The 14,133-nt window shown below is 39.5% G+C and overlaps 1 protein-coding gene across 1 annotated transcript in view; it reads left to right on the top strand.

Annotated features, from left to right (window-relative positions):
* Nucleotides 1-14,133, top strand: part of cad (carbamoyl-phosphate synthetase 2, aspartate transcarbamylase, and dihydroorotase) — a 121,271-nt gene that overhangs the window by 22,053 nt on the left and 85,085 nt on the right. Inside the window, exons 3-4 of the mRNA XM_048597065.1 lie at nucleotides 9,459-9,588; nucleotides 13,802-13,944. Coding sequence (XP_048453022.1) covers nucleotides 9,459-9,588; nucleotides 13,802-13,944 — 273 coding nt within the window. The remainder of the gene's footprint in view (nucleotides 1-9,458; nucleotides 9,589-13,801; nucleotides 13,945-14,133) is intronic.

A 14,133-nucleotide genomic window follows, 5' to 3' on the forward strand; every position in this document is an offset into this window, starting at 1 on the left:
ACCCTTTTGATCCTACTTCACAAATTGGTAAGATTATGCTTGAGCTTCTACATCAATGCCAATTTCCCACTCAATTCCCAAATCCTTTGCATCCAAAACTTAACTATTTCTGTCTCAATTTGACTATCTCTTGGGTACAGAATTCCAAAAATTCGGAACACTTTGAATGAATTTTTCCTTTTCTCTGAACTAACTGGTCAGCTTCTTAGTCTGAGGCTCTGATGGTCCCCTCCAGTGTAAGACTATCCAGCCAGAGAAAGCTTCGTCCTAGTACCTGCCTTCTCCTTAACAAGTGCATATGTTTAAATATGATCACCTTTCAAGCTCCTAAAAATTAAAGGGAATGCCTCCTCAAGCTGTGGGGTCTGGACCTCCAGGGTATTGTGACACCTCAGGATTTATTTTTGGGGGGAGAGTGGGTCAAGATGTTTGGCTAAAATTGATGGTGAATTTAAAATTTGATACTGTATTATTTCCCTGTAAATCTTGCATGCAGCTATCATCATAAGTTGAAAGTGTATTTTAAAGGTCTTCATTATTACCAATACACAGATAAGTGGTAGTTATAGAATCATAGAATCACACATCACGGAAATAGACTCTTGGGTCCAACCAGTCCATGCCAACCATAATCCCAAACTAAACCAGTCCCCCCTACCTGCTCCTGGCCCATATCCCTCCAAACATTTCTTATTCATATACTTAGCTAAATACCTTTTAAACGTTATAACTATACCCTCATCCACCACTTCCTCTGGAAGTTCATTCCACACATGAACTACTCTGTGCTTTTAAGAAACAAAATTGTCCCGTGTCTTTTTTTAAAAAAACTGTGCCCCCTAGTCTTGAAATCCCCCATCCTAGGGAAAAGACACTTGCTGTTGACCTTATTTATACCTCTCATGATTTTATAAACGTCTATAAAGTCACCCCTCTACCTTCTACACTCCAGTTTAAAAAAAAGTCCCAGCCTACCCAGCCCTTCTTTGTAACTCAAACTCTCCATTCCCAGCAACATCTTGGTAAATCTTCTCTGAACCCTCTCTAGCTTAATAATATCCTTCCTATAACAGGCGACCAGAACTGGACACAGTACTCCAAAAGAGGCTTCGCCAACATCTCAACTCCTATATTCAAAGGTTTGAGCAATGAAGGCAGGTGTGCTAAACACCCTTTTAACCACCCTATCGATATGTGATGCAACCTTCAAAGAATTAGGTGCCTGAACCCCAGGTCTCTCTGTTCTACAACACTACCAAGGTCCTGCTTTTAATTGTATAAGTCCTGCCTTTATTTGTTTTACCAAAATGCAATACCTTGCATTTATCCAAATTGAACTCCATCTGCCACTGTTCAGCCCATTGACCCAATTGATCAAGATCTCGTTTTGTAATCTTAGATAACCTTCCTCACTGTCTACTATACCACCAAATTTGGTATCATCTGCAAACTTAATAATCATGAGTTCTATATTCTCATCTAAATCATTTGTATATAAGACACCGCTGATCACAGGTCTCAAGTCTGAAAAACAATCCTCCACTATCACTTGGTCTCTTGCTGTTAAGCAAGTTTTGTATGGAGTTGGCAAGCTCACCCGGGATCCCATGTGGTCTAAATTGCTAATCAGTCTACCATGCAGAACCTTGTCAAAGGCTTTACTAAAGTCCAAGTAAACAATACCTACAGCTCTGCCCTTATCAATCTTCTTGGTTACTTGTTCAAAAAACTCATTCAGGTTTGTGAGATACGATTTCCCTTGCACAAAACCATGCTGATTATCTCTAATCATTCCTTGCCTCTCTAAATGCATCTGACTCCTATCTTTCAGAATCACTTACAACAATCTGGTCACCACCAAAGTCAGACTCACAGGTCTGTGGTTCCCAGGCTTCTCTTGCATTCCTTCTTAAACAAAGGCACAACATTAGCCACTTTCCCAGTTGTCTGGTGCCTCACCCATATTTCTAGATAATACAAATATTTGAAATATTTGTGCAAGGGGCATTGCAATTTCCTCCCTAACTTCCCATAACATCCTGGGATGCTATAGGTTAGGTTCCAGAGATTTATCCACCTTTTTATATTTTGTAAGACCTCCAGGACTTCCTCTTCTATAATGTAAACTGTTTTTAAAACATCAGTATTTATTTCCCTGAGTTCTCTAGCCTCATTTCTTTCTCCATAGTAAAAACTGACATGAAATATTCATTTGATATCTCTCCCATCTCTTGAGACTCAACACAGAGATGACCTTTTCAATCTTTAAAGGGCCCTACTCCCTCTCTAGTTGTTCTCTTCATCATAATGTACTTGTAGAATCTCTGGATTGTCCTTGACCCTATTTGCCAAGGATAGTTCATCCTCTCTTTGCTTTCCTGATATCCTTTTAAAAATGCCCCGACACTCTTTAAACAGTTCAAGAGGTTCATTTGAACCCAATTGTCTATATCTAACATATGATTTTTATTTATTCTTGACTCGGACTGCAATATCTGCATTCATCCATTGTTCTCTAATCCTACCAGCCTCACCTTTCACTCTAACAGGAAAATAATGCCTCTGAACGCTCATTATCATATTTTTGAAAGCCTCCCATTTATCAGGTGTTCCTTTATCTGCGAGCAGTCTCCAACCAATCAACTTTTGAACGTTCTTGTCTCATACCATTAAAATTTGCCTTACACAAATTAAAAACTTCAATCTTTTTGGAAGGCTAATCCTTTTCCATAACAATTTTTAGTGAATAGAATTATGATCACTAGACCCAAATGTTCATGGACTATCACTTCAGTCACTTGTTCTGTCTTATTACCCAAGAGAAGGTCAAGTTTTGCTCCTACTCTAGTAGGAATTTTCCATGTTGACAAAGAGAATTTTCTTGAACACATTTAACAAATTCTTCACCATGCAGATGTTTAACACTATAGTAGTTTCAGTCAACGTTTGGAAAATTTAAAATCACCTACTATTACAACCTTATTATTTTTACATATATTTGAGATCTCTAGACAGATTTGTTCCTCAATTTCCCTCTGACTATTGGACGTCTATATGATCTCATTAAGGTGATCATTCCTTTTTTATTTCTAATTTCAATCCATATGTGTTCACAGGATGATTATTCAGAAATATCTTCTCTAGTTATAACAGTAATGTTTTCCTTAATCAAAAACACCACTCCCACTCCTTTTTTGCCTTTCTATCCTTCCAATGGCATCTGAAACCGGAACACTGAGCTACAAGTCCTGTGCATCCCTCAGCCAAGTTTCTGAAGTAGCTATGATGTTCCAATCCCCTGTTCCTAAATATGCCTTGAGATCATCAGCTTTACCTGTAAGACCCCTTGCATTGAAATAAATGTGATTTAATTCTTCAGTTGGTTCTCTGATTTGCTGTTGTCTGTCTTTTCTGATTAATTTGTTCTTTTCAGATTCAATACCATCATCGTCTGTCTTTATATTTACTCTGCTACTAAGGCTCCCTCCACCACCACCACAACCACCACCCCTTAATAGTTTATAGTCTTCCTTAATAGAATTAGCAAATCTTCCTGCTAGGATGTTGGTCCCTTTCCAGCACAGGTAAAACCCATCCTTTTTGGACAGGTCTTTTCTGACCCAGAAGAGATCCCAGTGATCCAAGAACCTGACTCCCTGAACATTAGACCACCTCTTCAGTCGTTGATTTATCTCCTTTGTCCTTATTTTCTTTCCTTCATTCAAGCTTGGCGCCGGGAGTAAACCAGGGATTTCTACTTTTGAGGTTTTTTAATCTTCTACCTAACTTCTTAACATTCATTCTGCAAAGCCTGTACAAATATATACAATAACTTCCAGTTTCTCACTGTCCCCTTTAACAATATGCTTTAAATGTTTTGAGACTTCTTACTCCTGGCGCTAGGAAAGCAACATATTATCTAGATTCCCGCTGACTGCTGCAGAAGCTCCTGTCTATGACCTTGACAGCAGTCTCCTGTAACAGTTATTCTTTTAAGTTTTTTTTAACATAAGATACATTGTTAGTGCCCAGGTTCTAACTGTCTGTTCTATTTTCCTCTGACAGACTATCCTTTTCCACAGTACCCAAAGCTGAGTGTCTGGTTTGGAGAGAAATAGCTACAGGAGACTTCTGAACTACTTTCTTACATTTCCTCAGTCACCCATCTATCTGACTGATCCTGCTGTGTAATCATTTCTCTCAATCTCCTAGCCATCTAACTGTCTTTTGCGTGCCTGCAATGACATTAAGCCTAAAAAGGAATAGCTTACAATAGCACCTTACATATAAAGTAAATTATTTTCCCTTACCCAAAGAGTTAATATCAAGCGGACAAAAAATAAGAAATAAAAAAGATCAAACATGTAAATCGTAAATAAAATCAACTACTTAGCTGAACAATTGAATTTAGAAAAAAAAAAAAAGATTCCTGCTTAAGTGGTCCAGAAGACAGCTTTAAAACTTCTGATATTTAAAAAAAACTCACTCTAGAGCCGTGCATGTGTAGGCCTCTCCAAAGGCTTCATAAACACAACACTGCTTTAAAAAATACCCTTTCCTCCATGATTTAAAAAAATTCTCTATAATTTAAAAAAAACTCTCCTGTGTGATTTTTAAAATAAAATTACTTAGCAATGTTCAAAAACAACTGTCTTCTATGCATATAATTTTAGAGTTAAAAAAGCTGTCTGTGTAGGCCTCTCTAAAAGGTCTGTTAACAGTACTCCGTTTGAAATAAAATCACACTTGTTTTCAGGGGTTTTTCGCATTGTTGACTAAAAGAACCAAAAATGAATCGAGAAAATCTTGTACTACTGAAATGTAATAACCCTAAAAAATCTAGAAATAAGCATGCATCTCAGGAGCAGCTGCAAGTTCCATGCTACTCTCAGCCCACCATTTTATTGATGTCAGTAGAAAAAAAATAAGACAATCCCTTTTAATTCTCATTGATTGGTTAAAGAAAAGCTTGCTGTTAATGTTCTAATGATAGTCTTGAACAGAAGGAAATTTCTCTGCATTGGAGCTGTTTGCATTAAATGAATAAAGGTTAGAGTCATAGAGCATGCAGTGTTGCAACAGGCCCTTTGGCTCAACTCGACCAGATATCCTAAACTGAACTAGTCGCATTTGCCTGTGTTTGGCCCATATCCCTTTAAACCTTTCATATCCATCTACTTGTCCAAGTTTCTCTTAAATGTTTGTACCCGCTTCTACCATGTCCTCTGCCAGCCCATTCCATATATGCACCACCCTGTGTGTGGAAATAGTTGCCCCTCAGGTCCCTTTTAAATCTTTTTCCTCTCATCTTAAACCTATGGCCTCTAGGTTTGTACTCCCCTACCCTGGGGGAAAAGACCTTGGCTGTTCTTCTTATCTATGCCTCTCATGATTTTATAAACCTCTACAAGGTCACCCTCCAGCAAAAAAAAACTCTAGCCTCTCCTTATAACTCAAACCCTCTAGTATCAGTAACCTCTTTGTAAATTTTTTTTGCACCCTTTCTAGTATAACAACAGGCTTCCTATAGTATGGAGACCAGAATTGTGCTCTAAGGTGTATCTGGCCATGCCAATATCTGGTCCAGTTGAAACATGATGCCCCAACTCCTATACTCAATGCTCTGACTGATGAAGACAAGTATTCCAAACACCGCCTTCACCACCCTGTGTACCTGTGACACCACTTTCAAGGAACTATGTTCCCGCACCCCTCTATCTCTGTTCAACTTGCTCCCTGGGATCCTACCATTAATTGTGTAAGTCCTGTCCTAGTTTATCTTACCAAAATGCAACACTTTGCATTTAACTGCTTTAAACTCCATCTGCCATTCCTTGGTCCATTGACCCAGTTGATCAACATGCTGTTGCACTCTTAGATAACCTTCTTCACTGTCCACTGTAACCACCAATTTTGGTGTCATCCGTAAACTTGCTAACCATGCTTTCTATATTCTCCTCCAAATCTGCTCTGTTTTCATCTATCTTCTTGGTCAACTCTTCAAAAAAACTTAATCATATTTATGAAATAAGATTTCCCATGCACAAAGCCATGCTGACTATAAGTAATCAGTCCTTGCCTTTCCAAATGCATGTACATTTCTGCCTCTCAGAATCCCCTCCAACAGCTTACCCACGCTTCTTTTAAGCTCACTGGTCTGTAGTTCCCTGGCTTTTCCTTGCAACCTTTCTGAAATAATGGCGCAACATTAACCACCCTCTAGTCTTTCAGCAACTCACCTGCAGCTATTGAACCAAGAAAATTAAAGCGCAGGAACAGGCCCTTCAGCCCTCCAAGTCTACACCGACATGTTGCCCGTCGCAACTAAAACCCCCTACCCTTCTGGGGACTGTATCCCTCTATTCCCATTCTAGTAATGTATTTATCAAGACGCCCTTTAAAAGTCATTATTGTATCTGCTTCCACTACCTCCCCTGGCAGCGAGTTCCAGGGACCGATCACCCTCTGTGGAAAAAAAACTTGCCTCATACATCACCTTTAAACCTTGCCCCTCGCACCTTAAACCTATGCCCCCTAGTAACTGACTCTTCCATCCTGGGAAAAAGCTTCTGACTGTCCACTCTGTCCATGCCCTTCATAATCTTGCAGACCTCTATCAGGTCACCCCTCAACCTCCGTCGTTCCAGTGAGAACAACCCAAGTTTTTCCCAACCTCTCCTTGTAACTAATGCCCTCCATACAAGGCAACATCCAGGAAAATCTTTTCTGTACCCTCTCCAAAGCCACCACATCCTTTTGGTAGTGTGGTGACCAGAATTGAACACAGTATTCCAAACGCAGCCTAAGTAAGGCTCTATAAAGCTGCAACATTACCTGCCAATTTTTAAACTCAATGCCCTAGCCAATGAAGGCAAGCATGTAGTATGCCTTGTTAACTACCTTCTCCACCCGTGTTGCCACTTTCAGTGACGTGTACCTGTACACCCAGATCCCTCTGCCTATCAGTACTCTTAAGGGTTCTGCCATTTACTGTATATTTTTCATCTGGATTAGACCTTCCAACATGCATTACCTCACATTTTTCCAGATTAAACTCCATCTGCAATCTCTTTGCCCAAGTCACCAACCGATCTATATCCTGCTGTACCCTTTGACGGTCCTCATCGCTATCTGCAATCCCACCAACCTTTGTGTCATCCTCAAACTTACTAATCAGACCAGTTACATTCTCCTCCAAATCATTTATAAGTAGCAAACATACCAAAACTGATCCTTGAGGAATGCCACTAGTCACAGCCCTCCATTCAGAAACACACCGTTCCACTGATACCCTCTGTCTTCAATGACCGAGCCAGTTTTTTATACATCTTGCAAGCTCACCTCTGACCCCATACGACTTTACCTTCTGTATCAGCCTGCCAACCTGTCAAAGGCCTTGCTGAAGTCTGTGTAGACAACATCCACTGCCCTACCCTCATCGATCATCTTTGTCACTTCCTCAAAAAACTCAACCAAGTTAGTGAGACATGACCTCCCCTTAACAAAACTATGTTGCCTCTCGCTAATATGCCCACTTATTTCCAAGTGGGAGTAAATCACATCTCGAAGAATCCTCTCCAATAATTTTCCTACCTCAGACGCAAGGTTCACCGGCCTGTAATTATCTGGATTATCCTTGCCACACTTCTTAAACAAAGGAACAACATTGGCTTTCCTTTTGGACCTCCTCTGTGTTGATCATGCAAATATCTCTGCTACGGACACTGCAATTTCTTTCCTAGCTTGCCACAATGTCCCTGGTTGATAGATATACACAGGAGTGTCAGAGGTTTGTTCATGCTGAGAGCCAGCTCTGAGGAAGCCGAAACAGTGTCAAGTACTGTGCACATATAATGATCACTTTAATGCGGAAACATACAATGACCATCCTATAACAATGGGACCAACCAGGTTGAAGCATTTTCTACATTTTAGTCTACTTTTGTGGAGCAGAGGCAAACTATTGTCACATCAACCTAATTATTTTTAGCAATGTGCAGTGGCTACTGGAGAGCTTCACATTAACTTGACTAATTTTAATCCATCCATTGTTGAGAGAGATCCCTGAAGGAAGCTGGAAACGTGGTTCTCCGTTTGCACAGCAATGCTACGAGTCTTTGACTTATTATCTGGGCTGAACAAATTATTTTCTCTACTCTCTCGTTGAGATCACCTGTGAGCACAAAACAGTGATCACAGACCAAAGATATAATGAAAAAGAAAACCAAGCTCTCAAAGAAGACAAACAGCACAATAGCTTCTTAATTAAACTATTATGTCATCCATTCTGCGAGGGCGTTGCTGCTTTAAATTCACTCGCTTCCTTCCCATTAACTGAAGCATCATACTATAAGCTTACAGGGTATGGTGGTTTGCAGAGGTCAGCCAGGTGAACTTTGTAGAATACAAGTTCCCTGATTCGGCTGTTAACCTGGTCCAGTCAGGGAGCCCTGGTTGACAAATATACACAGGAGTGTCAGAGGTTTTGTCCATGCTGAGAGCCAGCTCTGAGGAAGCCGAAACAGTGTCAAGTACTACACACGTGTAAATCAAGGGTGACTTGGTGGTGGGGTACCAGCCTCCATGAAGTTATTCCAGAGGGAAGATAATTATTTCAGCAAAACATTATCAGCAGAAAAGATTGGACTGTTTCACACTTTATGCAAATTCAAACCTGTTGCAAGACTAACCATAAAACATCTACCTCACAAATTAAAAAACAAAATCCTCGCTGAATTTCATTAGAATCCAGAATCACAAGCTAAAATTCCAAATAACATACAAATTAAGTTAGCTATAAATTTTACCCATAATAGAAAGTGAATATTAGATGATAATGAATAATATTTGTTTCAATGAGTAGCTTAAACCAGAGAAGACTCACCAATCGTAAAATCTTTAACAAAATTTCCAGAATGGCAACATTTCAATAATTACTAAACTTCAGAGATGGGGTGGGGGCTGCAACGAGCACCTGTGGTAAGCAATTTACCTGAGTATCCTGTAATTAATAACCATGACCTGCTTCTATAATAACAGCAGCTACAAATGACCATAACTTGTCCATATGTTACCCTGATATATATCATGCTACTTATACAAAATTACAAATCTGCTTAATTAGGAAATACCGTGCCGCAGTTATTTCAAAGATACCAATATTTAAGACTCAAATGGTAGCATTTGTACAAAATATATATTATATTGTATAGCATTTTGTTTTTTCTAAATGGATACTAGATTGTTCTGATGAAAGGTTATTGGTGAAACATTAATATTGTTTATCTCCACAGATGCTGGCCCTGTTGGGTATTCTTTCAGCATTTTCTATTAGATTTTCAGCACTTACTGTATTTTGTGCTAGAACTCGTTTCTTGGAAGATTTAGATTTCTCTTTACATTTTATCCGCCACTGGCGAGCCATTCTAGTTTAATTTTCATACTTTATACTATTTTAGTGGTTTGAATCTTCCAAAATTCACGCTGCAGCATTAGTGATTGGTGAAAATTCACAGCATCCAAGTCACTGGAGCTCAATTCGCTCATTAGACCAGTGGTTGAAAGAACAAGGAATTCCGGCATTAGAGGGTAAGAAGTTATCCATCTTGGAATTTGTAAATTTTAAGATCATTTTGGTCAACTTTTCTGGCTTTGGTCACAGGTTAAGAAAATAATATGGTGTACTTGAGTCAGGAAGGGCGAGGTGGATATGAGTAGAGAAGATACATGGCAGTAATGAACTGTTTCAATGGGTGGGTGAATTAGAAAAGGTGGATTAAACTGGACAGAGAAACCTGCTTTCATGGACAGAGCAGGCCAAAAGTGGAAAGCTCTCATAAGGGAGCCAAACTACCTCAATACAAAAAGAGGTTGTCAGCATAAGCCAATCTGAAAGATGGGAGAGCAGAAAGATATTGGGAGCAATGTCATATGAAAGAATTAAGAATGTTTTAAATAGATACCTTGTACCAACCATGGCTCTTGGCGAGCCTGACTCGAGTTACAGACAGAGGTAGCTGCGGTAAGCAATTTGGCCATGACTGGAAGCCAGCGGGGCCAAACCAAAGCTGAGGCATGAATTCAAGAAATGAAGCCAATGATGTAATGCTTCCATAGTGAGTCAGGCAAGGGAATTTTGTTGGGGGTTGACCACAAAAACAACATTGCACAGATATGCAAGATGTGGATCTAATACTGATAGCTAGTTAGAAAATTGGATAATAGGATGAAAAACTACTTAACATTAGGGCTTAGGTATTCATTTCATTTTCTTTTGTCTGTATGTTAAGACGTGGATTTTATTGGCCTAATTGCCGTGGAGAATGTTTGAACAGCTGCACTGGTTGAGGTGTAAGGACGCCATGGTCTAAGTATGAGGGAAGTTCCAAGCTTTTGACACAGGTGCTATGAAGAAACTGATTTTATTTCCAAGTTAGGGTGCTGAGTGGCTTTAAGGGGAACTTTTGGTGACTGTGGTGTTCCCATGTATCTGCTGCCTTTGTTCTATTAGTTGGAAATGATCATAGGTTAGAAGGATCCGTCTAAGGAGCTTTGGTGCATTTCTGATGGGAGATGGTACACACTGCTGCTACTGTGTGTCGATAGTGAAGAGAGTATATGTTTGTGGCGTATTCCTAGCCTCTGACCTGCCTGTAGCCACAATGTTTTCTAGATTGCCCAGTTCATTTTCTTGTCAGTGGTAATCTCAGGGATGTTGTAATTATTGGCAAACATCCCCCACATCCAGTCTTACGATGGAGAGAAGGTTATTGGTGAAGCAGCTGAAGGCGGTTGGGCCTAGAATACAACCTTAGGGAACTCCTGTCCTGGAGCTGAGATGATTGATCCCATTTTGTTTTGCTAGTGCTCCTTGATGCAAAGCCCTGTCAAATGATATCTTGATGTTGAGGGCAGTTGGTTTTCAAAATTCCTCCGGAGTTCAGCTCTTCTGTCCAAGCAAAGCTATAATGAAGTCAGGAGTAGAGTGACCTTGGCAGAATTCAAACTGAATGTCAGAGTGGGTTATCGCTTTGCAAATGCTGGTTGATAGCACTGTTAAGTACAGTTGGCTGATGTTTGCGCGTAGACTGATTAGGGTGGTGATTGGCTGAGTTGGATTTGTCCTTTCCTTTTGTGTTTAGGACATATAGGGACAATTTTCCTCAATTTCCCTAATTATGGGATAGATGCCAGTGTTGTCATTGCACTGGAATAGTTTAGCTCGGAATGCAGCATATTTTGGAGCTCAAGTCTTCAGTATTATTGCTGGAACGTTTTCAGGGCTCTTGCTGCTGTAATGTCCAGTGTCCTCAGCCATTTCTTGATATCATATAAAGTGAATTAAATTGGCTGAAGACTAATATCTGTAAACCTGGGAACCTTGGGAAGCAGCAAAGTTGGGTCAATGACTCAGACTTTGGTCTGAAGATGCTTACAGATGTTTCAGCATTGTTTGTTGCACTGAAGTATTGTGTTCCCCCAACATTGAGGATGGGGATATTAATGAAGCCTCCTCCTCCTGTTAATGGTTTACTTGTCTACCACTGGACGTGGCAGGACTGTAGAACTTAGATCTGATCTGTTGGTTGTGGGATTGCTTAGCCCTATCTTTTACAGACTACTTCTGCTGTTGGCATGCTGTGTTTGCGGTATTGTAGAAACCATCATCACTGTCCCTAAGTCTGTCCTACCCCACTGGCAGGTCAGACTTTACCAGTTTAACACTTCATTTTTGGGTATGCCTGATGCTGTTCCTAGCATGCCCTCCTTCATTTTTATTTAACCAGGGTTGATTTTCCACGTTGCTGGTATTTTTATAAGGTAGAAGTTATGCCAGGCTATAGGGTCCATACTGTGATGAAATAGAATTGTGCTACTGCTGATGGACAACAGAGGTTCATGGATGCCTAGTTTTGAGTTACTAGATCTGTTCTACATCTGTCCTGAACCACTTAGCACAATAGTAGTGCCACATGACATTGACGATACTCTCTATCATGTTAAGATGGGACTTTGTCTCCACAATGGCTCTGTGGTGGTCACTCCAATCAGTACTGACATGGCCAGCCACATTTGTGATCAGGGACTGGGGGTGATACAGTAGGTGGTAATCAGGAGGTTTCCTTGTCCACATTTGACCTGATGCTACGCAATTTCATAGAGTCTGTAAGCAATTCTTGTCTGATTGAATCCTACTGTGTCATCACCTTTGGTATGTCTGGTCTGCAGGTGGGACAGAACAGAATTGGGGATGATGATGATGGTTTCTGTGATATTGTTTGTAAGCTGTAATTCTGTGAATATGCTGTAAGGTTGTTGCTTTATTCAATTGTGCAAAAACCACTCCCGATTTTGGTAAGGAGGATTTTGAGTTTGACAGATCTATTTTCCTCGTCTTTTTGTGGTGCCTAGATTGATGTTGAATGATCTGTATAATTTCATTCCTTTGTTTAGACTTCATAGAGGCATGCTAGCTTGTTTGGCCATGTCAGATAACAGTAAAGAAGCAACACATTGGTGAGAGTCTGGAGTCACATTACGCCTGTTGTGTAAGAATGGCAGTAATCTTTGCCTGAAGGACCTTTGTTCTGTATGTTTGTATTTCAAATATAAAAATTCTGGTCAGCAGGAATTTACACATTGCTCCAGTTGGATTGCAGATTTTATTCGCTGCACTACATGCCTCCAATACAGGTACAACATGGAATATTGTGACCTGCTTTGCACTTTTTTAATGCATATTGATACATCCAACAATTCTTCACAACTTTTATGAAACAGTCAGATTAACTTTTGAGGTCAGTAGCAAATTACCAGTGAGTCTTTTGTAGCTAAGTAGTTTTTCGTCTTTTTAATCAATCTGTTGAGAGTTGACAACTGTGTGGCAGGTGAGACTTGAATCCAGACCTTCTGACCTGGAGTTAGGATTACCATCAGTGCACCAGAAAAACCCTAAAGTAGATTGTTGTATGTTGATTCATTCACATTTTGCATGGCTACATCCGATAAAATTGATGTTTACAGATCAAATCAGAGACCTTTTTTGTTCTGGTAACCATTGCTGATGTAGCTTTGACAAATTTATTACTTGATTAACATTGTCTGCTGTCCAGTTCTCAATCGTTGAACTCGAGCAGTCGTGTTTCTAAATCAGCTGGCTTCCAACACTTATTACCTATTACGTAAGGTGGTACTTTGTTTCATGCTCCTATACTGTTTCTATAATCAAATTAAATCTTCGACTTGCCCTATTTCTGTTCAACCTTGTACAGTCTTTATCTCCTGAGCCTTCAGATAAGTTGCTTGTTTTAAAAGAGAATATAGGCAGGGCTTTTAGTGGCTAAATAATTCTACATTGTCTGCAACTCATTTTCTTCTCATAACGTTGCTAAGGCCAAGTTGATCTGTTGTTCTGTCTTAAATACAGCTCAATGTTAACATTTTGTGTTTGAGTGACCGAGCTATACAAGTGAATTTTATGCTGAGGGTAGGGAAAAGTAATTGGAACATGAATCTTCGTTTCATTACACTGACAAGCTACCTACATCTATATTTATTTCAGAAGATTGAAATAACAAAATAATTTATTTGACAAACTGGTTGTTGCATTTATTAGCTGATTTTTATTTTTGTAGAACTTTTTAAAAAATAAATAAAATACTCATTCAAAATACATATTCATTAATTGAAAGTATTGACTTTGGCATTACTTTCTTAGAATCAATTACAAATGCCTTCTAGCCAACACACAGTCTCCTTAAGATGTTTTGTGAAGTAATATTATACTCTTAAAACCGATTAGGTGTGGATACCAGAAGCCTAACAAAGAAGATTCGAGAAAAAGGCACATTGCTGGGAAAGCTGGTCATAGATGGGACAGACGTGAACAATCTTCCTTATGAAGACCCAAATAACAGACATTTGGTGAAGGAAATTTCCATTAAGGTAAAAAAAAACACAAGAGTGCAAAAAGACCATTCAAGGTTTGTCAGTACTAAATCCTCCTAGACCTTCCCAGTCTAGGTAATTTGGTATTGTATCCAATTTCATAACGACTGCTTTAAGCATTTAAAGCAACAAATTTATGTCATCTTTAATACACAAAATAGAACCAAGGTGTTCCACAGAAATGGG

This window comes from Rhincodon typus, chromosome 5, assembly GCF_021869965.1.
Source record: "Rhincodon typus isolate 14 chromosome 5, sRhiTyp1.1, whole genome shotgun sequence".
NCBI classification, from domain to species: Eukaryota; Metazoa; Chordata; class Chondrichthyes; order Orectolobiformes; family Rhincodontidae; genus Rhincodon; species Rhincodon typus.